Below are 24,520 nucleotides of genomic sequence, written 5' to 3' on the forward strand. Positions count from 1 at the left end.
TTCCGTCATGATGAATTCACGCTCTCCTCTCTGTGTTTCCGTCGTGATGAATTCACGCTCTCCTCTCTGCGTTTCCGTCGTTATGAATTCACGCTCTCCTCTCTGCGTTTCCGTCGTGATGAATTCACGCTCTCCTCTCTGCGTTTCCATCGTAATGAATTCACGCTCTCCTCTCTGCGTTTCCGTCATGATGAATTCACGCTCTCCTCTCTGTGTTTCCGTCGTGATGAATTCACGCTCTCCTCTCTGTGTTTCCGTCGTGATGAATTCACGCTCTCCTCTCTGCGTTTCCGTCGTGATGAATTCACGCTCTCCTCTCTGCGTTTCCGTCGTGATGAATTCACGCTCTCCTCTCTGCGTTTCCGTCGTGATGAATACATGCTCTCCTCTCTGCGTTTCCTTCGGTGTGATGAATTCACGCTCTCCTCTCTGCGTTTCCGTCGTGATGAATTCATGCTCTCCTCTCTGCGTTTCCGTCGTGATGAATTCACGCTCTCCTCTCTGCGTTTCCGTCGTGATGAATTCACGCTCTCCTCTCTGCGTTTCCGTCGTGATGAATTCATGCTCTCCTCTCTGCGTTTCCGTCGTGATGAATTCACGCTCTCCTCTCTGCGTTTCCATCGTGATGAATTCACGCTCTCCTCTCTGCGTTTCCATCGGTTTGTGCAGGCTGAACGCACGCCACGCCCAGAGCGGAAGAGGAGAGACTCCTTCGGGATGTTTGATGGCTACGACAGCTGCAGCGAGGAGTCCACCAGCAGCTCCAGTTCAGAGGACAGCGAGGATGAAGTTGTGCCGTCTATCCCCGCCGGCCTGCCCATCATCAAGAACAATGGCCAGGTCTACACCTACCCTGATGGCAAAGCTGGGATGGGTCAGTACATGCAAGTGTTGCTTACTCTGCTGCCAGTTCGCGACTTTTGTGAGAAATGAGCTGCTGTTGTTTGTTCTTCAGCCACGTGTGAAATGTGTGGAATGGTTGGAGTACGAGATGCTTTTTACTCCAAAACTAAGCGCTTCTGCAGCGTGTCTTGTTCCAGAAGTTACTCATCAAACTCTAAGAAAGCCAGCATCTTGGCAAGACTTCAGGTGAATACACTGTGTGTGACTGCTTCCCAGTTTGCCTCAGGTTAATGTCAGATTGCACAAATATTTATGCCTGCTTTGATTTTCTTTTCCAAGGGCAAACCTCCAACAAAAAAAGCAAAAGTCCTGCAGAAACAGCCTCTCATGGCGAAGCTGGCAGCTTATGCCCAGTACCAGGCCAGTCAGCAGAACCAGGCCAAGTCCAAAGCCAGTAAGTCACCAAGAAGCAGTCATGTTTAATGAGCTGACAGCAGGTATACTGACTCCTCCTCTGATGTTTCCGCCAGTCGTCCCTCCTGAGAGCTTTGAATGGGGGAAGTACATCTGTAGCAATAACACGGTGGGGGCTCCTGTCAGCTGCTTCAAACATGTGAGTAAAAGTGAAAGTGAGATGCTGATTTGCACCAACATGGTTGAATAACTTCACTCCTGCCTACCTGTGTCAGGCCCCCATGGGGATGTGCTGGGGAGACGTAGAGGAAGGAGTGAGGATTGAGGTGCCCAACTCTGACACCAACCTTTCCACTAAGGTGTACTGGATTGCAGAAATCATAAAGTTAGCAGGTAAGAAAAGAAGAACACTTCTGCAAAGACGGTTTATTGATGCACATTAATGTCGAAAAGATCCAACCGTCTGTGCTGAGGAAGATTGCAGTTACAGCTGTCTCCACACTCTGCATGTTCTGACGGCATCATGAGCCAAACTCAGGGCTTACAGTCATCCTGCCACATCTGACGTCTGCACAGGTTGTGTGGAAAAGAAGATAAAAGATCATTTCATAATTTCATGTTTGTAAATATCATTTATGCTGGGATCTTACTGAGTCAATCAGCCAATGGGAGGTGAAGCAGGACGGTTCAGTGGTTCAGTAGCGAGGACGGGACCTAAATCCGGAGGGTTCAGTAGCGAGGACGGGACCTAAAGCCGGAGGGTTCAGTAGCGAGGACGGGACCTAAAGCCGGAGGGTTCAGTAGCGAGGACGGGACCTAAAGCCGGAGGGTTCAGTAGCGAGGACGGGACCTAAAGCCGGAGGGTTCAGTAGCGAGGACGGGACCTAAAGCCGGAGGGTTCAGTAGCGAGGACGGGACCTAAAGCCGGGGGGTTCAGCAGCGAGGACGGGACCTAAAGCCGGAGGGTTCAGTAGCGAGGACGGGACCTAAAGCCGGAGGGTTCAGTAGCGAGGACGGGACCTAAAGCCGGGGGGTTCAGTAGCGAGGACGGGACCTAAAGCCGGAGGGTTCAGTAGCGAGGACGGGACCTAAAGCCGGAGGGTTCAGTAGCGAGGACGGGACCTAAAGCCGGAGGGTTCAGTAGCGAGGACGGGACCTAAAGCCGGAGGGTTCAGTAGCGAGGACGGGACCTAAAGCCGGAGGGTTCAGCAGCGAGGACGGGACCTAAAGCCGGGGGGTTCAGTAGCGAGGACGGGACCTAAAGCCGGGTGGTTCAGTAGCGAGGACGGGACCTAAAGCCGGGGGGTTCAGTAGCGAGGACGGGACCTAAAGCCGGGTGGTTCAGTAGCGAGGACGGGACCTAAAGCCGGAGGGTTCAGTAGCGAGGACGGGACCTAAAGCCGGAGGGTTCAGTAGCGAGGACGGGACCTAAAGCCGGGGGGTTCAGTAGCGAGGACGGGACCTAAAGCCGGGTGGTTCAGTAGCGAGGACGGGACCTAAAGCCGGGGGGTTCAGTAGCGAGGACGGGACCTAAAGCCGGGTGGTTCAGTAGCGAGGACGGGACCTAAAGCCGGAGGGTTCAGTAGCGAGGACGGGACCTAAAGCCGGAGGGTTCAGCAGCGAGGACGGGACCTAAAGCCGGAGGGTTCAGTAGCGAGGACGGGACCTAAAGCCGGGGGGTTCAGTAGCGAGGACGGGACCTAAAGCCGGGTGGTTCAGTAGCGAGGACGGGACCTAAAGCCGGAGGGTTCAGTAGCGAGGACGGGACCTAAAGCCGGGGGGTTCAGTAGCGAGGACGGGACCTAAAGCCGGGTGGTTCAGTAGCGAGGACGGGACCTAAAGCCGGGGGGTTCAGTAGCGAGGACGGGACCTAAAGCCGGGGGGTTCAGCAGCGAGGACGGGACCTAAAGCCGGAGGGTTCAGCAGCGAGGACGGGACCTAAAGCCGGAGGGTTCAGTAGCGAGGACGGGACCTAAAGCCGGGTGGTTCAGTAGCGAGGACGGGACTAAACCTTCCCCACCTGTCCCACTAAACCTTCCCCACCTGTCCCACTAAACCTTCCCCACCTGTGCCACGAAACCTTCCCCACCTGTGCCACGAAACCTTCTCCACCTGTGCCACGAAACCTTCCCCACCTGTCCCACGAAACCTTCCCCACCTGTCCCACGAAACCTTCCCCACCTGTCCCACGAAACCTTCCCCACCTGTGCCACTAAACCTTCCCCACCTGTGCCACTAAACCTTCCCCACCTGTCCCACGAAACCTTCCCCACCTGTGCCACGAAACCTTCCCCACCTGTCCCACTAAACCTTCCCCACCTGTCCCACTAAACCTTCCCCACCTGTCCCACTAAACCTTCCCCACCTGTCCCACTAAACCTTCCCCACCTTTCCCACCAAACCTTCCTGACAAGTCAGCGTGTTTGTCCTCTACATGCTTGTGCCGTTGTGTAGCATTGCTGGACTGCGGCGCCTCGGGGTAAAGCGGCTTCGCTTTTTTTTCCGGTTTGAACCAGGCTTTTCTGCAGTCGCCATCTCTCCCATTGTTTCTGGTCTACTGAAGCGAGCACCAGCACGCTTATAGCCTGTTTAGGATTTGCTGAATCCTTCGCTGAATCCCAAACAGCCTACCTTTTTAGTGTAACAATAGTAGTAGCTTCCAGCAGGAAATTCCAGTGTTATTTCTGTCTGTAACGGGACTTAACACACAGGCTCCACTTTACAAGTTCTTTTGCTTTAAAAGAAAGAAAGTACTGTTTTTTTTAAAATGCTGGTAAAGTTTTCAAAGCTCTAGTATCATGGTACTATACTGGTACCAGTATACCGTGCAACTGTAGCGGGTACACAGATAAGTAGACTGCAGTGTGTAGATCCTGGACTTGTAAAGCACCTCCATGGACGAGTTTGGGCAAAAGGAGTTCAGAAGTAAAGAGTGCACGCTTTAAGAAACCCACCAGTACTTTTCAAATGAAGATTTTGGTGGGTGATAATGAAGATGACTTAATTAGTTCTCTGGAAGGAACAAGTTTTCAGTATTTTCTGAAGTACAGTTAATAAATTTAGCTATGATCTGTTTTTCTGTCTCCTCAGGGTTCAAGGCCTTCCTCAGGTTCGAGGGCTTTGACAATGACACCAGTAAAGACTTCTGGTGTAATCTCTGCATTCCCGAGGTGCACCCGGTGGGCTGGTGTGCTTCAAATGGAAAACCCCTTGTACCTCCAAAAAGTAAGTGTAGTCAAACTTTACTTCTTGGAGTATCTTAGTTTCCTGCATGTTGATAGTGATGTTTGCCCCCCTCCTCCAGGTATCCAGCATAAGTACTCAAACTGGAAAGCCTTTCTTGTGAAGCGTCTCACTGGAGCTAAAACACTGCCGCCGGACTTTAACACCAAGGTGAGGAACAAAGCTGGTGGGATGGCAGCTGGCAAGCATCCAGATAAATAGCAGTCTGCTGTTTGCTGATGGTGCCTAGAAGCATGTTTTTCTACCAGTTGATGGTGCATAGTTGGCTTATTTTCTACCAGTTCATGGTGCAGAGTTGGTTTATTTTCTACCAGTTGATGGTGCATAGTTGGCTTATTTTCTACCAGTTCATGGTGCAGAGTTGGTTTATTTTCTACCAGTTGATGGTGCAGAGTTGCCTTATTTTCTACCAGTTAATGTGAGCTGCTCTATGATATAATGTGAGCTGCTCTATAACATAATGTGAGCTGCTCTATGATATAATGTGAGCTGCTCTATAACATAATGTGAGCTGCTCTGTGATATAATGTGAGCTGCTCTGTAATATAATGTAAGGTGTTATATATTCTTGTGTGTTGCTCTATATTCTAACAAAAGCTGCTCAATATTCTAACATCTTCTAACCTGACCAGCTCTATATTACATTAGTTGCTCTGTATTCTGACCTGACTAGCTCTATATTACATTAGTTGTTCTGTATTCTGACCTGACTAGCTCTATATTACATTAGTTGCTCTGTATCCTGACCTGACTAGCTCTATATTACATTAGCTGCTCTGTATTCTGACCTGACCAGCTCTATATTACGTGAGTTACTCTGTATTCTGACCTGACCAGCTCTATATTACGTGAGTTGCTCTGTATTCTGACCTGACCAGCTCTATATTACGTGAGTTGCTCTGTATTCTGACCTGACCAGCTCTATATTACGTGAGCTGCTCTGTATTCTGACCTGACCAGCTCTATATTACGTGAGTTGCTCTGTATTCTGACCTGACCAGCTCTATATTACATGAGTTGCTCTGTATTCTGACCTGACCAGCTCTATATTACGTGAGTTGCTCTGTATTCTGACCTGACCAGCTCTATATTACGTGAGCTGCTCTGTATTCTGACCTGACCAGCTCTATATTACATTAGCTGCTCTGTATTCTGACCTGACCAGCTCTATATTACATTAACTGCTCTGTATTCTGACCTGACCAGCTCTATATTACGTGAGCTGCTCTGTATTCTGACCTGACCAGCTCTATATTACGTGAGCTGCTCTGTATTCTGACCTGACCAGCTCTATATTACATTAGCTGGTCTGTATTCTGACCTGACCAGCTCTATATTACATTAACTGCTCTGTATTCTGACCTGACCAGCTCTATATTACGTGAGCTGGTCTGTATTCTGACCTGACCAGCTCTATATTACATTAACTGCTCTGTATTCTGACCTGACCAGCTCTATATTACGTGAGCTGGTCTGTATTCTGACCTGACCAGCTCTATATTACATTAACTGCTCTGTATTCTGACCTGACCAGCTCTATATTACATTAACTGCTCTGTATTCTGACCTGACCAGCTCTATATTACATTAGCTGCTCTGTATTCTGACCTGACCAGCTCTATATTACATTAGCTGCTCTGTATTCTGACCTGACCAGCTCTATATTACGTGAGCTGGTCTGTATTCTGACCTGACCAGCTCTATATTACATTAGCTGGTCTGTATTCTGACCTGACCAGCTCTATATTACATTAACTGCTCTGTATTCTGACCTGACCAGCTCTATATTACATTAGCTGGTCTGTATTCTGACCTGACCAGCTCTATATTACATTAGCTGCTCTGTATTCTGACCTGACCAGCTCTATATTACGTGAGCTGGTCTGTATTCTGACCTGACCAGCTCTATATTACATTAACTGCTCTGTATTCTGACCTGACCAGCTCTATATTACATTAACTGCTCTGTATTCTGACCTGACCAGCTCTATATTACATTAGCTGCTCTGTATTCTGACCTGACCAGCTCTATATTACGTGAGCTGGTCTGTATTCTGACCTGACCAGCTCTATATTACATTAACTGCTCTGTATTCTGACCTGACCAGCTCTATATTACGTGAGCTGCTCTGTATTCTGACCTGACCAGCTCTATATTACGTGAGTTGCTCTGTATTCTGACCTGACCAGTTCTATATTACATTAGCTGCTCTGTATTCTGACCCGACCAGCTCTATATTACGTGAGCTGGTCTGTATTCTGACCTGACCAGCTCTATATTACATTAACTGCTCTGTATTCTGACCTGACCAGCTCTATATTACGTGAGCTGGTCTGTATTCTGACCTGACCAGCTCTATATTACATTAACTGCTCTGTATTCTGACCTGACCAGCTTTATATTACGTGAGCTGGTCTGTATTCTGACCTGACCAGCTCTATATTACATTAACTGCTCTGTATTCTGACCTGACCAGCTCTATATTACGTGAGCTGGTCTGTATTCTGACCTGACCAGCTCTATATTACATTAACTGCTCTGTATTCTGACCTGACCAGCTCTATATTACATTAACTGCTCTGTATTCTGACCTGACCAGCTCTATATTACATTAGCTGCTCTGTATTCTGACCTGACCAGCTCTATATTACATTAGCTGCTCTGTATTCTGACCTGACCAGCTCTATATTACATTAGCTGCTCTGTATTCTGACCTGACCAGCTCTATATTACGTGAGCTGGTCTGTATTCTGACCTGACCAGCTCTATATTACATTAACTGCTCTGTATTCTGACCTGACCAGCTCTATATTACATTAACTGCTCTGTATTCTGACCTGACCAGCTCTATATTACATTAGCTGCTCTGTATTCTGACCCGACCAGCTCTATATTACGTGAGCTGGTCTGTATTCTGACCTGACCAGCTCTATATTACATTAACTGCTCTGTATTCTGACCTGACCAGCTCTATATTACGTGAGCTGGTCTGTATTCTGACCTGACCAGCTCTATATTACATTAGCTGCTCTGTATTCTGACCTGACCAGCTCTATATTACGTGAGCTGGTCTGTATTCTGACCTGACCAGCTCTATATTACATTAACTGCTCTGTATTCTGACCTGACCAGCTCTATATTACGTGAGCTGGTCTGTATTCTGACCTGACCAGCTCTATATTACATTAACTGCTCTGTATTCTGACCTGACCAGCTCTATATTACGTGAGCTGGTCTGTATTCTGACCTGACCAGCTCTATATTACATTAACTGCTCTGTATTCTGACCTGACCAGCTCTATATTACATTAACTGCTCTGTATTCTGACCTGACCAGCTCTATATTACATTAACTGCTCTGTATTCTGACCTGACCAGCTCTATATTACGTGAGCTCATCAAAGGCAGAACCTGCTATCAGTCGTCTACCGATCTACCTTCTCCTCTACCTGCCGGACGGTAAAGGACACACAATGTTAAATATAGAACAATATTAAACACACACACTTGTTTATGGGACACACGTGTTACACTAATAACATCTCACACCTTTTACAATTTCAATTTGGAGATGAAGTATTTTTTTAAATTCAACATTAATGATGTCATAATGATGTCACATCTTATCAATTTTGATCAGATAAACTAATTGAATCATCTGCTTCAGGTACATGAGAACATGCAGTTCCCCTTTAAGAAGCTGATGCGAGTGGAGGTAGTGGACAAGAACTACCTGTGCCGGACTCGGGTGGCGCTGGTGGAGCAAGTGATTGGAGGTCGTCTTCGGTTGGTCTACGAGGAGAGCCAGGACAACTCGGATGACTTCTGGTGCCATATGTACAGCCCGCTCATCCATAACATTGGTTGGTCGCGAAGCATTGGGCACCGTTTCAAACGATCAGGTAGGTTTCAACGAACCGAAACACTCCACAGACCAAATCCTCCTCTGGCTGGTTTCAGGCGGACTACTGAGAGTCCTTCAGCAGTAGCACGGCATGTTGGGACGGCATGTCAGAGTGTCCGTTCATTCTGGTGTCCGGTTCTCCCAGTAGGCTGACTACAAACTCTACAAACCAATCCCTTTGTTTAGGAGCGAGGTTTCTCCACACACCTAACACATTCCCAGATCTGTCAGTCAATCTTCCTTCGTTACATAAATGTGTTTTTATTACATTGAATGTTTAGGACTTATAAGAAATAGTTGAAGTGATGCTGTGCGAGGCAAGGCAAGTTCTTTGGTACATCACACCTAATGTACAAGACAAATATGTGATTATAATCCTGCCACTCTTATTGAAAGTACTTAAGCTCTGTCGTTTTGTCCCTGATGAATTCCTGCCTGTCCTCAGGCTGTGTTCCTGCTGCCTTTAACCAGTTCTGTCTAACTACAGGCCGATTTCTACGTTACCTTTTTATCTAAAGTGTTCGAAAATATAGTGTTCGTACAGTTACAGGCTCATTTAGAATCCAGGAATGTTTTAGATAAGTTTCCGCCTTTAAGTCTCTCCACAGCACTGTAACTAGATTTTACAAGTATTTAATGACCTCTTGTTAGCTGGAAGTCCTGCTGTTTTGATTCTATTGGACCAAACTGCAGCCTTCAACACAGCCAGACCCTCCTGTCACGTTTGGAGCACTGTGTCGGTATTAGAGGAACAGTCCTTCGCTGGTTCCAGTCTTACTTATCAGATCGGTCATTTAGTGTAAACTTTTCCTCAGCTGCAGCCCCTCTCAGTTATGGGGTCCCACAGGAGTCCATTTTAGGTCTACTTCTTCTCTCCCTGTATATAACCCCTGGGTTCTATTTGTTAGAGGCATAACATTGGTTTGCTGGCGATGTTCAGCTCTATTTCCACCTGAAACCACAAGGGGATTCTCTAAATAACCTCTTCAGCTGCTTATATGATCTAAAAGGATTTAAACTTTCTCCTCTTAAGTAAAGAAAAAACTCATATTGTGGTGTTTGGAAGCTCCGAGCTTTTAAACGGTGCTGTCAGTGTTCTGGGTCTGCTTTCCTCATATTGTCGGGCCCATCCAAACAATCTGGGAGTGATTATCAATAACTCCTTTAACTTCCATGGGCACGTTGACTCTGTGGTTAAAAATGTTTTCTTTTATTTAATTGGCAAATTAAATCGTTATCTTCCCAACCTGCTGTAGAGAACGTCCTCCACCTGCTCATCATGTCCCGTTTGGATGACTGCAACTCTTTTTATTTTGGTATTGATCAGCTGATTTTGCGTGCTAGCCATCTAAGCCAGCTGAGAAGCAACAACAAACAAGTCTAAAGTACTATATGCCACAATCCCAAATCCAATAATACTTCTATGATTTCTTTTTATATCTTTGGAAACTTTTTATAAACTTTGCATAGTCACTCATGACTTTATAAGGGTTCTTCTGTCAACTTTGACCAATATATCTAACTAACCCAGACGCGTAGGACCAAATGTGCTGAAGGGAGCCGAGCTTCCTACATAAACCTAGGTCTGGGTGATTAATCAGATTTTAATCTCAGTACGATCTGGGTTTCCAACGATGATAAAACTAAAAGGGTGTGATTATTTTCCTCTCTGCAGTTTCCTCTCCTGCTGTCTTCAGCTGCTAATCGAGCGTCTCTGGCGTTGCAGCGCTGTGCTGTAAACTCCTCCCACAGCCGCTTTGCTTTCATTCAGACACTGTTGCCAACTTGGAGACTTTCTCGCTAAATCTGGAGACTTTTTTTGTTAAAAGAGACAAATCTAGCAGCTTTTACTGGAGTTATTAGAGACTTTTCTGGTGTTGTGGCGACTGACTTGAAGACACATATTGTTCTGCAGTTACTGTAAGGAAGGAGCAGCGGGAGCCTCTCCCGTCCTAAAGCACTCCCAGGCGGCCAGTCTCAGTCGGCTCCGGCTGCAGGTCCATGTAGAATAAATGCAGTAGGTTGTGGAAGTTCACCTAAACATAGTTTATACCATTGTCAGTGACAACTGGCTGCATTATTTTCCTATACATAGTTCGGCCAGTTAAATACTGTAATATCCCTTCGTTACGGGGCGTTACCATAGCAACGCGTTAACCAGCTGGTTCAGATCATCTGTCTTTTAACAGGTGAATGAGAGAAACGCGCTGCAGCCTGACAGCGGTTGTTTGGCATAAAACGTACATCCAGGCCAACGTAAAATAGTTCCTATATAAGCAGTAAAAGCAGATTAAACAACTGGAACCGTGCATTAGACAGTTATAATGCACGACACGGAGTCTAGAACACCACGACGCGCAGCGTTGTTTAAAATACTGGATAATTGTGTTAAATAATCAAGATCTCAATTTCAGTCAAAATAATCATGATTATAATTTTTGTCATAATCGGGCAGCCCTACATCAGCTACCATATTTTTGGGGCCATAAGGTGAACTTAAAAGCGCTAATTTTCTAAACATCGGCGGTGCACCTTTTAACCTGGTGCGCTTTATGTGTGTGCTGAATATCAAAATCTGTTTGTTTTGTTTTTTTTTTTAAAAAAAAATTCCTTGTGTTCCAACTTAAATAACTTTGCTGGTTACAGATACAATAAATTTAAAAGCTCAGGGTAAAAATTTAGAGTGTTATCTTTATTAAAAGGCCATGCTTTTGACTGTACTCCAAAGGGTTCAATAACAGTATCTAATTTTATTTGGGTATGCCTTTTTTTGGCCGTTTTTGGCATTTGGATCCGGAAGTTTGGATTGGTCAGAGTTTTTACAGATTTACAGTAAACTAAGGGTTCTAACTATATTTCTTATTGTTCATGATTACAAAATGTATAGACTACTATCAGGATAAGGAACCACTTCACCCAGGGGGGGGGGCTAAAACTCAATAGTTCAATTAATATGGAACTGTAGTCAGATGGAATAGTCTTTGGTAAGTATGCAGTATTTGGGCACAACATTACTCGAGAGCCATCTGCTGCAAACTTAGTGCATGAAGAATGCACAGAGAGTTCATGGAGATGCCCCTCCTGTTTTGCAGGCGTCAGGGCAAAAAGCATAGCAGTCTTGTATGACAAATATTTTTTATGTCAATGGACTCAACAGACTCAAAAGGAGGAGCACAAAGGACCTCAAGAACCAAGGTCAAATCCCATGCAGCAATGTTTGACCTAATAACAGATCTCAATCTGCAGACCCCTTTCAGAAACTGAACGGTCAGAGGATGAGCACCTGGTGTTACCCCATCAAAAGTAAAATGGCAAGCAGAAATAGCGGCTAAATAGACCTTTGTTGTGGAAAAAGAGAGATCTTTCTCCTGGAGTTTCTGAAGGAACGTCAAAACATCCATAATGGAGCCCTGAAAAGGCGCTACGTTCCTGCACTGACACCACCGCTCAAAGGCGTGCATCTTCAATGAACCAAGAGGCACTACAACTATTACAGAGCCAGTCATGCCCACAAGCTGCAACACTGTCCGAAAACAGTCGGCCTCCCAACTTAAATTGAGCCAGACAATGGTAAAAAAAAAAAAAAAAGTGGTCATGCGGCGCTCCGAAAGACACACTCTGCTCAACACGGAGCAAATCTCCTGTTTGAGAAATGAAACCTGCTGACTCTGGACCTGTGAACACTTGTGGTGGTTCCCGGAAAAACCCAGAGCCTGAATTTAAGACATGACTACTGACAGATGCACGGTAGCCCGCTCCCCGGAATCTGCTATCAGAGCCCAGTCTAGATAAGCAAGTATAGGGTACCACTCTCTTGTAGGGGAACCAGTGCTGCTTTGACACACTTTGTGAAAGTGCGGGGAGCGAGCGATAGATCGAAAGGCAGAACCTGAAATTCGTAGGCTACGTCCTCAAACGCAAACATCAGGAACCATCTGTGGTCTTAATGAACGGCTATATGAAAATAGGTGTCTGGTCAATCAATTGTTGCAAACCAATTCCCCAGATCAACACAGTTCAGCAGTTGTTTGAATGTCAGCATCTTGAAGTTGTATATTCTTAAGTGTTCGTTTTAACACCCTTCGACCTAGAATAGGATGTAGTCCTCCGTCTTTCTTCGGCACAACAAAATACTAGTTGTACCAACCTTTGTTCACCTCTGTGGTGGGGACAACACTTATCCCTTCCTCAGCAGCGTGCCAATTTCCTCTCTCAGAACTCTCGCTGCCTTGCTTCTTATAGTTGTGTTTACAAATGTGGTGGTCTTAATCGGAACTGTAACCAGTAACCCATGGCAACAGTCCTTTCCACCATTGGGGAGGTGCAAATGCGCACCAGAGAACGAGGCAGGCTGGCAAGCAGCCGACTTGCAGATCTGTCGGAGGGGGAACTCTTGTGGGTTGGAATGGGGCAACACAACGTGATTGTCTGTCCTCTTTCTTTCCATTTTTTTAAAACACAAAATTAACTCTATTGGAACCTTTGCTACAATTGTACTAACATTCTCTGTCTGAGAAGAAAAGGTGTACTTGGGAGACTGTGTTGGGGGCAACACAACACCTTTTGACGCCTCCCGAGCGGCAACGGTAGCTTGGCAGCTACCTCTAGCTGCAGCTAAAGCGACTGCTGCCCTCTTTGGAGGAGGGTATGGCACGGTAGGTTTGCGAGTACTCGCATGGGGTTTGGGTCTCGCGTCACGCCTGGCGATGACGTTTTGCAGTGTTTCAGTTTGCTTCTTCCTTGGTTCAAACTTAGCCCAGTGATTGCCCTAATAATCCCCCTGCAGACACCGGGTCATCCAAATAAGCGAACCTGTCTCTTTCCGGAATGTCGGAGTGTTAATCACAGATGTCTGTGTGCCACCCCGGTGGAAGCCATTCCTCTACCTAGGGAAAGAGTTGCGGCGTGAGAAACACAGAGGATGTAATCCGTGGCAATCGTGACCTCATTCAGGGTGGATGTCAGTCAGTTTTCCGGAGCAACATTTGCTCCAATCTCCACCAGACACATAGCCTGATAAGTCTGGAGCATTGTTACGGTGCTAAGTGTGTGCGCTATGACCGATATTTTTTTATTCAGCTGAGAAGCGGAGAATCTACAATGCTTGGATGGAAGGGTAATGGGACCATTCAAACTGTGAATGGGATGGAGCCAAAAAGGCCGCTGAAGAGGGCTCCGTGGGGGCTGGGTTAACCAGCCCTTCATTCTCTGCATCCTCCAAATCCAAAAACTGTCCAAAGCCGATTGCTATGACGTGGTTAGACAGAGGCGTACTTCATGACGATGTAAGCTCGGAAACAGAGTCTAGGTACATCAGCAAACAATTTTTCACTGTAGACGGTTTGGGCAGGAGATAAAATCCACAAAAATTGAGAGGTCTTTTGTGCAGGAGTGTAAGGCCAGTCCACCTCAAGCCTCCCTGCCGCCCGACGGCACAGAGAATAGATAAATCCCGGGATGCTGGCACAGTAGCGGCAGCAGCAGACTGGTCTGATGTACCCTCATTATGGTCGTCGTCCGACAAGCCATGCACATCCAGACTAATGTCCAGGACGTCCTCGGCCTCCCCCTGAACGTCTGTCTGATACTGAATATCCATGCTGCCCTTCTGGTGTGGCTGTTCAGTTTCATCCAACCCTGTAACATCCTCCATGGGGTCTGCCCAGTTAGATAGGGGGATGTGGACCAACAGTCTGTCATCCTTTGCACGGACCCAAAGCTGGGTCCATGGACTTGGAGAGTAGGGGGTCAGCGACCGCAGCAGCAGTCTTTCTCAGGACTTGACCCGCCTTTACAGGGTTGAGCGCTAAAGTTGGTGAAAGAACTCGCAAGCGTCAGGCTCCATCAACGCTCTCCTGGCGTAGACAATCCTGAGACAAACGGGCACGCTTCGTCCTGGTCTTTCTCATGAAGCAAAAAGCCACATTCCCAAAGACAGGGGCTAATAGAAGAGTTTTGCTTTGCTTGTTTCGGTTTTTAACTCATAACGCGAAACCGAGCTTGGTACCTGAATGAACCCGAAATAGCACTCCGAGGACAGGCACACTTACCAGCAGGCAGTAGTGACTAATAACAGCTAATTTTCAAGTTGGCTGTAGCCTTGTGGCAGCAAAGCTAACTAGCGGTAGCCCAGTTAGATAGGGGGATGTGGACCAACAGTCTGTTGGTCCACATCAGACGCTAGTTAGCCAGACCACCTCTGGCTAACTAGCGGTAGCTAGTTAGCCAGAGGTGTTCTTTGCGAGGTGAAGAGCATAAGAACTGAGGAATGACTGCAATGACTGTGGTATATAAGTGCGGGCGAGGCCCCATCCACATCATCATATGTCATTTGACTAAAGGCGTGATTAGAGGTGTCTTCAGCTAGGACACCGAGGGCATGATATCCCATACTATGTGTTGTACCGAGTGAACTGACTCAAAGGGAACTGCTATTTGTTTCTGTACAGGGACGTCAGCTTTCTACAAGCTGGACAGTGATGATGATGATAAAGGTAGATTGCATTGTTGGTCAAGATGTTTTTGTTTTTCTTTGTCAGTCAGCGGATGGATCTGCTTTCTGATGTCTTCTATGATCCAACAGCATGTGGAGGAGCTGCTTTCCATCCAGATGACCTGACAGTCACAGTTTCTTCTCTTTCCATGTTTATATTTGTTGTTTTACATGTTTATACATCACAGTGTTGTCCACATTCTGCAAATAAAAGCAGTGTCACTTTGCAGTTGTGTGTTTTCTAACTTTGAGAAATGAAAGAAAGAAAAATGACTAAACTCACATGTACATGTAATATTAACTACTTCTACTAGACTGATAACTAAGATACAGAAACTCCCTTCTCCACTCTGACTTACAAAGACCCATCCTCTGCCTGTAAGTGTGATGAATATTTAACCAGTCTGCAGAGCAGGATGATCCGCCATGCACGCTGCTGCTCAGGAGTTGGGCTGAGTCGTCTTGTAACCTGGAAAAGAGAAATTGATAAATGACTGGGAACTTTGAAAAAGTAATGCCATGATTATACTTCATAATCCATCCTGCTTGTGGTATTTACAGCAGATACTTGCTATGTGGGCATTTTCTGACTTTACTCACATGTTACGTGGAAATTAACATGTTTCATTTATCCCATTTAGTCACAACTTAAAGAGGCATATTTGATGTTTGATTTAGGTTATGACTTTATTTTATGGCCGTAAAATAAACCCAGTAGTAATTATTTTTATGCATTACGGTAAATAATGTCGTTATCTACTGTTAATGAAGTTGTGCAGATTCCTGCAGCTTTAATTGGAGGAAAAATGTTTTGGTTTTTTTTCAAGAGCAACATCCTACGGAGGATGTACCAGCTTAATGGTGGTGCTTGTTAGAGACTTTTTGCAACCAACACAGCCAGCCACTCTTATATCCTTTGGAGTTGACAGTTATTCAGACCATACACACATAGAGAACTATTTGGAGTAAAGAGTCCCTTCCTGTTCTACGTATACCTTGGGGATGTAAACTATAAAAAACCTTCTACAGATGTTAGTAGCTGCAAGCAAATAAGCTGCTAAAAGGAAATGATTGAAGGTGGAGCCAGCTTGTATTGAAAGATGGATGAGCTTTTTATTTGTTGTCTACACTGTGGACAATATTTGTTAAAATTGGGTCAATGTATGTAAAACTTGAATCCGTTTGATTTGTGATAATTTCTACACAGGAGGTTTGAACACCAATGAGGTTCAATCCCGGTTCAGTTCTTCAATTTATGAATATACTGGAAGTAGAAAAAAAAGGGAAATCATGGGAAAGCTCTGTTTCATACATGATCCATCATACAGAAAGAAATGAAAAGAAGGTTGGAAAGTTTGTAAGAACATTATATTATTTGTTCTGTAATGTAAATCATTTTAGGTTGCTTCTCTTTAACAGGAACAGTAGGACATAAAACTGTCTGAGTGCAGCTTCCTCTGTATGGGCATTAGTTTGTCTTCCAAGTCAACACAAACTGCAGCCTTTGTTCATGTCTCTGGAGCTGTGTGTTTTTACACTGCAGTGTAAGTTCTGTTCATCTGTACATTTACCTTTCAGATGTTGCAAAGAAATCAGAGGGCCAGGTGGATGCTCCCGCACAGGTCTTCCAGAAGGTAAAGTTTTGTTTATTTTTGTTTGTAAAATGACAGAAAAGAAATGATGCATGTGTGTGTTTTGTATGACGAGGTGTTTAGGAGGGGATAGGGCAAAGGTGAGAGGATGTGGTGGGGTATCAGGGGTGGTACGAGGGGCAGGGACCAGGAAGGGTAGGGATGGGGGTGTGTGAGAGCGAGCTGGGAATGAAGGGGGGAGAAATTAAGGTTAAGGGATTTGGGTAAGTGGCTGGATGTATGTGGATGGGTATGTGTGTACATGGGTAAGGGTGTGTAGGGAGGAGTATGGAGTGTGTAGGGAGGAGTATGGAGAATCAATAAAAAGGACACGCCCCTTATGTACAATATGGAGATGAAATTGGCAAAAACAGAAGAGTTTTCCTCCTGGAAAGGCCTGGTTCCTCCTGGGATCGCTTGGTTCCCCCTACGAAGGCTGGTTCCTCCTGGGACGGCTTGGTTCCTCCTTGGATGGCTTGGTTCCCCCTAGGGCGACCTAGTTCCTCCTGGAAAAACCTGATGGCTCCTGGGACGGCCTGTTCCTCCTGGAAAAACCTGGCCGCTCTGTAATGGCCTGGTTCCTCCTGGGATGGCCTGGTCACTCCTGGGATGGCCTGGTTCCTCCTGGGACATCCTGGTTCCCCCTGGGACAACCTGGTTTCCTCCTGGAAAAACCTGGTCGCTCCTGGGATGGCCTGCTTCCTCCTGGAAAAACCTGGTCGCTCCTGGGACGGCCTGGTTCTTCTTGGGATGGCCTATTCGCTCCTGGGATGGCCTGGTTCCTCTTGGAACGGCCTATTCGCTCCTGGGATGGCCTGGTTCCTCTTGGGACGGCCTATTCGCTCCTGGGATGGCCTGGTTCCTCTTGGAACGGCCTGGTTCCTCCTGGAACGGCCTGGTTCGTCTTGGAACGGCCTAGTTCCTCCTGGAACGGCCTGGTTCCTCCTGGAACGGCCTGGTTCCTCCTGGAACGACCTGGTTCCTCTATGGACGGCCTATTCGCTCCTGGGACGGCCTGTTTCCTCTTGGGACGGCCTATTCGCTCTTGGGACGGCCTGGTTCCTCTTGGGACGGCCTGGTTCCTCTTGGGACGGCCTGGTTCCTCTTGGGACGATCTGGTTCCTCCTGGGACGCTCCCCAGCAGAGACAGATAATGGACACCCTGATCAGTAGACTGATGGACACGTTTCCATGGCGACCATGTCATTTTAACAGTAATTCTTTTTGAATTTTATTTATACTGCAGCATACTAGACGTCTTATTGATCAGCATACTAGACAACTTATTGATCAGCATACTAGACGACTTATTGATCAGCATACCGGGCGACTTAATGATCAGCATCCTAGACGACTTATTGATCAGCATACTAGACGACTTATTGATCAGCATACCGGGCGACTTAATGATCAGCATACTAGACGACTTATTGATCAGCATACTAGACGACTTATTGATCAGCATGCTAGACGACTTATTGATCAGCATACTAGACGACTTATTGATCAGCATACCGGGCGACTTAATGATCAGCATACTAGACGACTTATTGATCAGCATACCGGGCAGCTTAATGATCAGCATACCGGGCGACTTATTGATCAGCATACCGGGCGACTTATTGATCAGCATAACGGGCGACTTATTGATCAGCATACCGGGCGACTTATTAAGAAGCTGTAGAACTACTTTGCTCCATAATGACAACATATTTTACCGATTAACGTTCTTTTTAATCAAATTTCTGATGTAGACCCTGATTTTGTTGTGATGGAAGATCAACATTAATACATGTTTTTTTTTTATTTTTTTGAAAAGAAAGTGAATATACAAAGTTTTATGAGAAACCTTTAACATGATTTTGTCCAAAATTTCAGACAATTTCTTTGACTTTATTTTTCCTGGTTGGTGTGGCCAATTTCTCCAGATGTTGTGCATCTGGCAGGTCAGAGTTGGCGTGGAGGCGGGAGATTCTCCGGCCGAGGCGTGTTTTTATAAATCCCGGGCATTCTGCAGGCTTTATAAATGAGGCCTGTACAGGAGGGATGGGATCTTTTAGGAAGTAAAACCATGCTGAAGGTGAAATGATTGGGAGGAGCTTAATAATGGACAGACATCATTCTCTCTGTGGTGCACAGGTGAAGTGTTGTGGTTTTAACCAGTTAGCTTGCTGGTTCATTTGCTGTCCATGCTAAGTTTTATTTTAGCTCACACTGTTGCGGTATGAGTGGCTTCTTGTTCTGCCTACTGCTGCCGTAATGTTCTTTCTTCTCTACATCCTACCTGCCTGTGTGCTTCAGGTAAAAGATGTGGACCAGAACGGGGACTGGTTTAAAGATGGGATGAAACTGGAAGCTATTGACCCCCTAAACCTCTCAGCTATATGTGTAGCCACTGTAAGAAAGGTGAGTGTGTTCCTGACCCCACATCCATGGACAACATGTTCTGGTTCTACAAACCCAGTAAACCTAAAAAATCTGCATCACACATACTTTGTTGATCCCTGAGAGGGACATGTACAGCATTATTACAGAATCAAACATATCAAGGTAAAGATAAGGAAAATATTATTATTTACAATAAATATCCAGATATTACCTGAAAAACTGTTGCTAAGAGACCTATATTTTCACCTAGACATGCTGATGAAGACACTTCCTGTTAGACTTTGCACCAATCAGATAGCTTAACTTGACAGTAATGTCCAATCAGATGGATAGATGATGGATGATGGATAATGGATGGATGGATGGATGGATGATGATAGATGGATGGATGGATGGATGGATGATGATAGATGGATGATGATAGATGGATGGATGATGATAGATGGATGGATGGATGATGATAGATGGATGGATGGATGATGATAAATGGATGGATGGATGATGATAGATGGATGGATGGATGATGATAGATGGATGGATGGATGATGATAAATGGATGGATGGATGGATGATAGATGGATGGATGGATGATGATAGATGGATGATGATAGATGGATGGATGGATGATGATAAATGGATGGATGGATGATGATAGATGGATGGATGGATGATGATAGATGGATGGATGGATGATGATAAATGGATGGATGGATGATGATAGATGGATGGATGGATGATGATAGATGGATGGATGGATGATGATAGATGGATGGATGGATGATGATAAATGGATGGATGGATGATGATAGATGGATGGATGGATGATGATAGATGGATGGATGGATGATGATAGATGGATAGCTGGATGATGATAGATGGATAGCTGGATGATGATAGATGGATGGATGGATGGATGATAGATGGATAGCTGGATGATGATAGATGGATAGCTGAATGATGATAGATGGATGGATGGATGGATGATGATAGATGGATGGATGGATGATGATAGATGGATGGATGGATGATGATAGATGGATAGCTGGATGATAATAGATGGATAGCTGGATGATGATAGATGGATAGCTGGATGATGATAGATGGATGGATGGATGATGATAGATGGATAGCTGGATGATAATAGATGGATAGCTGGATGATGATAGATGGATAGCTGGATGATAATAGATGGATAGCTGGATGATGATAGATGGATAGCTGGATGATGATAGATGGATGGATGGATGATGATAGATGGATAGCTGGATGATGATAGATGGATAGCTGAATGATGATAGATGGATGGATGGATGGATGATGATAGATGGATGGATGGATGATGATAGATGGATAGATGATGATACTTTACATACTCAAACACTTTCAATGAAAATTCAGTGAAGAGGCTCTTCTAGCTGAGTAGCGCATTCTTTGAGGAGTTTTGGACTGAACTCATCCAGGCCTGCCGCCTTCCCTGTCCATAGCCTTCTAAGCTCAGCCCTCACCTCATCAGTGGTAAAGGACAGCGATGGTCGCCCTCGAGTATATGACAGTGAAGGTGTAGCAGTGGAATTTGAAAGACAGGTGATAGCAGGGATGTTCGCAGAAATTGTTTTTGGGGTGGCCATGGGTTGGCCAGGGAAAACGTGTGGGTGGCCAAGAATTATTAAAGTGGAACTATTCTGTGCATTTCAGGCTAATTTATTTTTATTTCTGAGACCAGAAGGGCTGGGATTGATGGAGTTATTGTCACAAATGGCTTTATTTACTTCAGACCGACCCTCTCCGTAGGCTGTCAGATCAGCGTGCGGGCAAAACGAGTGGATTGAGACTCTTCCGCATTAAGCCCCGCCTCCCGCCACTGCACTACATCGGGAGCGCGCACCGCACCTGCTTTCACCGTCATTGTAACGTCTCATAAACAGAAGCATTAGGCTCATATGAACTCAATAAGAAAACAAACTACAATGTCAACACATAGCATCCAGCCCTACATGTTGGAACCTGAATCAGAGCCTGAAAACGAAGTGGAAAACAGCAACCCACAGCAACGAATGCAGCAGGATGTCTCTCTTTGGTAAACTCACCAGCCATCGTTGGAAATAACTTTATCCCACGTTTTCCACCCGCCTGATGTATTTGTACATGCCCTTGTTAACCAGTAGAAGGTAACCAATCACCCAACCTTATCCCCCGGGACGTCACAAGGATTTCCACGTAGAAAAAACTCTCTAAAACCACGTGTTTTTCGTCGCCATGGAAACCGAACGGAGAGAGTGCTGGAACTCAAACTCAAACTCAAACATTAGGTGATAAAAAACAGTGTCGTTCACATGTCTGATGAGGATTCAACACTGTAACACTGTAGAAAGCTCAGAAATCTCCAAATACCATCATAGGAACCCTTTAAGTACATGATGCATAACTACAGAAGCCGATGTTGTATGTGAGCAAAAAACCTAAATCTGGCCAATGTGAACTTATGAAAAAGAGAAGGCTACGGATCAGAAGTGTTTATTATAAAACAAAAAAGACCAAATGAAATTATCTGCCATCATGTAGATAAGGCTTGATCCAGTATTACAGCACTGGTGATTTAGGTTGGAGAACAGATTTAGCTGGGGGGGTCAGGCGGCGTGTACCCCCAAGATAAAAATTGAAACATTATAGATTAAAATGCAGTTATCTGGTGCAAATACTTTGCTCCTCCTCATACAAAGACAAAAACTGAGATTTCACTTCTAAGGTCCTAAAAGTTGGATTTAGACTGAGGATTCTGAAATTGCTAAAGTAATTAAAATGTTGTGTCTCCAAAACAGACAATTTTCCAGTAAAAATATTGGGCGGGACATTTTTAACAGTGTCTGAACATTAGGCAGGACGTATTTCTCTTTAAGTATTTGGCAACTACAGCCTTGACCGAGTTAAACAACCTACTGGACATCAGCACATCGACTCTCCTCTCCATTAAAATGTGTTTTTATTACCAAGTTGCACTTATTTACAAAATGCAGAGAAAAACTAACTTAGTCAGGGATCTGCATGAACAAGCAGTAAACATGGAAAGTAGCAAACAAAGTCTTGGGGTAGAACTACTGGTGTGACTGGGTTGGGCCATCTGCCTGTCACTGGGATGTGTCTGAAATGACACAGAAAAGCAGTCATCATAAAAATATGACGGGACCTTCTTCCAGAATCTGCTAAACATCAACTCTACCATCAGGACATCATCATCCTCACCTGGTCCATGAACAGGTCCACCACCTGGAGGCCTGGGCTGGTCAGGATCCAGCTGTCCTGATCCCGTTCCTGTAGGAGGGATACAAAAGAATGAAAATGAGTTATATCAGGTGTGGGATGCTTTATTTGAGGAAATAATTTCACCATGAACACTTCATCCTCACTTGGTAGACCATGGACAGGTTCATTAGAAGCTGAAGGCCTAAAGTGGTCTGAATCCTCAGACTCTGAGCCTGATACTATCATAGATAAGTGTCAATAAATCAATGACTTTGATTGATCATCATATGGAAAGAACAGAGTCTGCTGTTAGAAAAAGATGATTTATCTTCTGAGTGTTACTACAGCCCCACATCACAACATCAGGATATAATATTTAAAGTATTTCTCAGCACTCAGAGCCCTCTCCTGCTGAACGGAGACAGGTAGGAATTATTTTGAACATGAGAAGATTTTTGTCAACAATGGCATCATATTGGGGTCAAGGCTCTATACAACATAGCCAGATCTCACCTGAGTGGTATCGGAGCAGAGAGGGAGGAGGATACCAGGAAAGTGGAATATCATCTTGGCCCATACTAGATGTAAAAGTTGGCAAAGGTCCATGCAAAGGCCTCGTTAGCGGATGAACTTAACAGCTTCTTCGTCCAGTTCAAGTCATCAACTTGCACCTTATTGACCCTCCTTCCCCCCAGTCTCTCATTCTCCAGCCACACCAAGTGAGAAAGACACCGAAGGTGGTAAATCCACTGTTGGACCAAATGGCGTGCTTGGAATACCTGTGCAGACCAACTGGCAGGAGACCTGACAGGGATTTTCAATTCCTCCATATCTCTTGCCAAAGCCTCCCCTGTCTAAAAACAGCTGCCATCATCCCAAAGCCAAAGACCATAGCTATCAAAGACCTCAGTGACTACAGATGGGTAGCACTGACGTCCACGGTGACAAAGTGCTTTAAAAAGGCTTGCTCTCCAGCACCTAAAAAGATCTCTGCTACAGAACTCTGAACCATTGGATCCCCTAGGACTGTGCTGAGCCCCCCCTACATGCTGTGGGGTGTATCAGGGATGGACAAGAAGCAGAGTACAGAGAACTGGTCAGTCAGTTTGTTAAATGGTGCGGTGACAATCATCTCATATTAAATAGCAGCAAAACAAGAGATGATTGTTGACTTCAGGAGGAAGAAGAATAAACAAAGCACTGTTTCCATCCTGGGAGAGGAGGTGGAGGTGGTGGAGGAATACAAGTATCTTGGAGTTCAGCTGGACAACAAACTGGACTGGAAATGCAACACTGACTACATCTACAAGAAAGGTCAGAGCAGACTGTACTTCTTAAGGAAGCTGAGATGGTTTAACGTCTGCACCAAGATGTTGCATATCTTCTAGAAGTCTGTTGTGGAGAGTGCAGTCAGCTTTGCAGCATCTGCTGGGGTAGTAGCATCAGAACCAGAGACTTGAAGAGAATCAACAAACTGATCCAGAAAGCTGCTTCTGTGCTTGGAGTAACTCTGGAGCCGCTGGAGCTGATTGTCCAAAGAAGAATGCTGCACAAGCTGATGAAGATGATGGAGGATTCTTCACACCCTCTCCACAACACAGTGATGAAACAACAAAGTGTGTTCAGTGAGAGGCTTCTTCAGGTCCGATGTAAGACTGAAAGATACAGAAGATCATTCCTGCCAGCAGCCATCAGCCTCCGGAACAAGACCTCCTCTAGTTATTATTATATACTGCAATATTTCCCTTTGGGGATTCATAAAGTATTTTTCAATTAATTTTATTTAATTTATTTGGTCGAGAACAACAGAGAATGTAAATAAACGTCTGACAGTGCAAAACAAGGCAGCTGGACTTGTATTAAACTGTTTTAGAACGGTGCAGATAGCTGGCCCGGTTGCATGGCCGACCCAGGATAAAGTGCTCTTTCTTTACATTTCTCATAAATATGGTCATCATAAAAACACCAGAAATATTGTACAGCAGACCTTTTTCAGTAATGTGCACGAGAACTCCACACGTCAGACAAGCGTGTGTCGTTTCCTACTGCTGTCATTTATGTGATGTTGTGTGATTTATGAATGTTCATGTTTTTTTGTTTTTTTTACCAGTATGTGTGTTTTTCTGCTGTTGTCTTATACATATTGATTTAGCTTATTATCTTTAACTGTCATGTTGAATGTTTTATGTACATCCTATTTATTTAATTCAAAAGTGTTTTGGATTTATATTCTGATGATGTAGACCCCAGAAAGAAGCTAATGGGGATCTAAAACAACTGAACGCCATCAGTAAGTCTTCTGACGACATGACAGTGGTTGGCGTCATCGGGAGAGGAGGTGTACAAGAAGAAAATACCGGAGT

General features: G+C 45.1%; 1 protein-coding gene across 2 annotated transcripts in view; it reads left to right on the forward strand.

The window, feature by feature from the left end:
• Positions 1-24,520, forward strand: part of mbtd1 (mbt domain containing 1) — a 146,515-nt gene that overhangs the window by 91,331 nt on the left and 30,664 nt on the right. For both annotated transcript variants that reach the window (XM_079260857.1, XM_079260856.1), the window contains exons 2-11: positions 670-874; positions 956-1,089; positions 1,183-1,297; positions 1,374-1,456; positions 1,533-1,650; positions 4,348-4,482; positions 4,562-4,650; positions 8,169-8,403; positions 16,477-16,532; positions 18,831-18,935. In XM_079260857.1, coding sequence (XP_079116983.1) covers positions 670-874; positions 956-1,089; positions 1,183-1,297; positions 1,374-1,456; positions 1,533-1,650; positions 4,348-4,482; positions 4,562-4,650; positions 8,169-8,403; positions 16,477-16,532; positions 18,831-18,935 — 1,275 coding nt within the window. The remainder of the gene's footprint in view (positions 1-669; positions 875-955; positions 1,090-1,182; positions 1,298-1,373; positions 1,457-1,532; positions 1,651-4,347; positions 4,483-4,561; positions 4,651-8,168; positions 8,404-16,476; positions 16,533-18,830; positions 18,936-24,520) is intronic.

This window comes from Telmatherina bonti, assembly GCF_933228915.1.
Source record: "Telmatherina bonti genome assembly, chromosome: 21".
NCBI classification, from domain to species: domain Eukaryota; kingdom Metazoa; phylum Chordata; class Actinopteri; order Atheriniformes; family Telmatherinidae; genus Telmatherina; species Telmatherina bonti.